The 3,438-nt window shown below is 52.8% G+C and overlaps 1 protein-coding gene across 1 annotated transcript; it reads right to left on the bottom strand.

Moving 5' to 3' along the window:
- Positions 1-594: 594 nt before the first annotated feature.
- CUNH11orf91 (chromosome unknown C11orf91 homolog) lies at positions 595-2,734 on the bottom strand. Its single transcript, XM_052725843.1, has 2 exons — positions 2,043-2,734; positions 595-860 (listed from the first exon to the last, which is right to left on the bottom strand). Exons 1-2 carry the CDS (start codon positions 2,539-2,541, stop codon positions 775-777), a joined length of 585 nt encoding a protein of 194 aa, XP_052581803.1. The 5' UTR covers positions 2,542-2,734; the 3' UTR covers positions 595-774.
- Positions 2,735-3,438: the final 704 nt, after the last annotated feature.

Here is a 3,438-nt window from a genome sequence, read left to right as displayed (position 1 = left end):
GAACCTAGGTGGGGGTCTAAGGGTATACTAAGGACTTGATAATACTTCTTGAATGTTGTATGTGAACTTCTTAGAAGGACCATGCCTTTCATAAGATTACCAGAGTTTTGTGGTTCAAAAAATACTTCTAAAAATGAAAGATGTTGAGATGGAGGGCAACTAAAATTCTAATTTTAGTTCTAGTCCTCAAATGATCTTTCTGGCTGAGAGCCAACATCAGGACCAGTATTTATTGCCTGTGCTTTGAGTCTCTCCTACATATGGGCCAGCCTGGTGCACCTGGCAGTGGCAGTATTGGGTCCGCTCCTTAAGCCACAAGAGACTCTGGATAGCAGGCCAGACAGGAATTCTACATCCCATGAGGGAAGACCTCCAGCATCAGCAGAGGGGAGAGAGGCCATGAGATTTACCATGCTCTACATCTCATGAGGAAGGACCCCGAGCATCAGCAGAGAGGAGAGAAGCCATGAGATTTACAATGCTCTACATCCCATGAGGGAGGACCCCCACAGCATCAGCAGAGACGAGAGAAGCCATGAGGTTTACCATGCTCTACATCCCATGAGGAAGGACCCTGAGCATCAGCAGAGAGGAGAGAGGCCATGAGATTTACTATGCAAGCGGGCAACTGTATGTGAAGTACGTGCTGGGAGCAACAATAACAGTAGTAACTACAGAACAGAAAATAACCATCTTTGAAATGACAACAAAAGGACACATTATCTAAGCACTAACATCTAAGGAGGTGGCTGCCCAGCTCTGGGGGGCAGCTCCTCAGGAGACGGAGGCCGACTTTCCAGGTTGCCTGGTCGTCTTCAGTCCTTGTAATTTTTCATCTTTCAGCGCCTTCAGGAACTTATCTGCAGGAGAGCAAAACAGATTCAGCTGCGGCTGGGAAGGTTTTGCTTTGTTGTTCAGGGTCTTCCTATGTAGCTCCAGGCTGTTCTGGAACTCTTGATCCCTCTGCCTCAGCCTCCTAAGTATTGGGATTCCAGGTGTGCACCACCTCCGCTCTGAGGAGGAATCTTAGAACTTCAGAGCAAGCTTCTGAGAAGTAACTGTGCACGACCCTAAAATCTCCTAACAGCTCAAACATAGCTAACGCCTATGTCTGGAAATTCTAGGGACTTTGTCTCCTGTGGCTATGAAAAAGTGTATCCTACAGAGTATCAGATGAATTGGAGACCATTCCCATGGCCATGCATACCTAAATATATAGGTTTTTTTTTTCATACTTCACCTCCCTGTGTGGCAGAGGGGAGCAGTTTAACCTGTTGCAGAGAACAGGTAACATGGTCTTTCCAGTGCCATCTGCCCCCCTCCAGGAGTCAAATTCAAACCTCAGAGCAGATGATGAGAAAGGACAGCCTATGACTGCTAATTCCTGAGCAATCGGTCCTTCTGGAAATACAGCTGGCTTTAACTGCCTTACTGCCCAATAGAGAGGAATCAGTTCATATACCGGAGGACTCCTGCTTACATCAATACACTTGCTTTGCTCTGGTGTAGATCCCTAAAACCTCAGACCTAAGATCAAATGTCAGAGTCCGAGATTTCCTGTGGGAGGGTCTCGGGGCATGCAGCCCCATGGAAAGGCAGAGTGAATGACTGAGAGCTTTCAAGGTTTGGGCAATTCCAACCATCTCCTCCCACCCACAGACCCCCGTGTAAGACTGACTATTGAAGGTTAGTCTCTAGAGATAGGCAGTCTGTGGTGAATGGAGCTCCAGACTACAGAAGTGTGGTATTACTGTGTAGGAAGGGAGTGCTTCACGAGTCTATCCAGAGTCCACATTTCCTCCTCAAGGACGACCCCCTGAGGAGTCAAGTTTTTAAACTAAAGGGCTTGATTAGCTCAAGTGTGTGGTGAGGCAGGGGTCGGTTGAAATTCAGCACGTGAGGGTCTGGACCTCTGGAGGACAGATTTGGGGAGTGGGACTCCTAGGGCTGGGGCCAGTCTGGGGTCACATTCTGGTGCCTGACGGACGCCTAGAGCGGACAATCAGGACAGCTAGGGTTGGGCTCGGTTGGCAGTCACGCACAGCGCTGCGAGTCGAAGCCGTCTCCAGTGATGGTGAGCAGCTCCAGCTCCTTAATCCGGATCTCTAGCTCGCACAGCTCCTCGGGGTGGGAGGCGGAGGCGAGCCAGGGGGTCGTGGAGCCGGGGACCAGGGCTGCAGTTGCCATCTCGGGCCCTGGCGGCGGCGAGTAGAAGAAGCGCAGAGGCTCGTAAGGTATAGAGGCCAGGCCGGACGGCCAAGGCGGAGGGCACGGGCGCTCGCTGGGGGGACCCAGGCCAGGCGGCGGCGGCGGCACCGTGGCGGGGGCTGCCAGAGGCAGGGGTCGGACCCCCGCGACCGCCGCCACCCCGCCCGCCGGCGCCCCGCCCGCCTTTAGCGGCACGAAGAGCTTCTTCCAGATGTTAAAATCGCTCAGCGGAGACGACGAGATGCCCCGGTCGTAGAGCGACGGGAAGTAGAGGGGCGGGGCCGGCCGCTGGCTCATCTTGGGGTTCTGGCTGCCGCGCCGCCCCTTCGGCATCTTTTGAATGGGAGTCTGCGTGAGAGGAATCCCGCGCCGGGAGACGCGCGCCGGGGCCCCGTGTCTCGGAATTCCGAGATTCCACAGGCCCCGCCCCGACGGGGCGCGGCCCCACCCTTCGCTCTCGCCCCGCCCCGAGAAGGCGGGGCTCTGGGGAGCAGAGGCCCCGCCCCGCGAGCCGGCTGGGCGGAAAGCCGCATCTGTCCTTCCTTGCTTGGTTTTTTTTTTTTTTTTTTTTTTTTGGCTCCAGTTGCTGCCCTGCCCTACTGGTTCCAAAATAGCCCTGGCGCACTTCCGTCTCGGCCCTAGGTTCCTCCCAGCGCCCTTCAATTCGATTTCCGAAGCTGTCACATACTAATCCTGCGCACGGAGATGGCCAAGGCTGCGAGAGAAGTTCAGCCTTTCTTTTTATCGGAGAGCGGAAAATATTTCCCAACAACCGGGTCCTAGCACACTTGACTCATTATTTAGGAAACTGAGAAAATGGGTGGCTGACTTCATCCTCTACAGAGGGAGAAGGGGAAATTTTTCTGATAAATTTAGCGATGCTGTGAAAGATTCTGGAAAGGGGGAAGCCGCTGGATTTGTAATGACTCAGAAGCAGACAATTTTTTTTCTTTATGGAAGGAAGTTTAGTTCTGTAAGTTTTCAGGAGCTGACAGGCAGCTTAGCACCAAGAGGAAATCCTCATGTGGCCACACATACTCCACACCCATTTCTGAGAACTGAATATTCTGCCCAAGGGCCATGTATAGCTCATTTCTATGAAATATTCGTCATTAACTGTGGGAGCCCACAGAGGTTTCCTAGTGAGATCTGAGCTTGCTTTAGCAGGGCTGGATAAGCGGATGGACTGACCACATGCGTGTTTACCAGGTGTTTGGAAGGGTCTACACT

This window comes from Peromyscus californicus, unplaced genomic scaffold, assembly GCF_007827085.1.
Source record: "Peromyscus californicus insignis strain IS unplaced genomic scaffold, ASM782708v3 Scaffold_7__1_contigs__length_154581171, whole genome shotgun sequence".
Lineage (NCBI taxonomy): Eukaryota > Metazoa > Chordata > Mammalia > Rodentia > Cricetidae > Peromyscus > Peromyscus californicus.
Note: the sequence above shows the minus strand (reverse complement) of the source record. Positions and strands in the feature narration are given on the sequence as shown.

Coding starts and splice junctions, on each gene's coding strand:
- CUNH11orf91 (XM_052725843.1), bottom strand. CDS start 2,541: ATGCCGAAGGGGCGGCGCGGCAGCCAGAACCCCAAGATGAGCCAGCGG. Junction 861..2,042: donor CGGCTTCGACTCGCAGCGCT/GTGCGTGACTGC, acceptor GCTCTCCTGCAG/ATAAGTTCCTGAAGGCGCTG.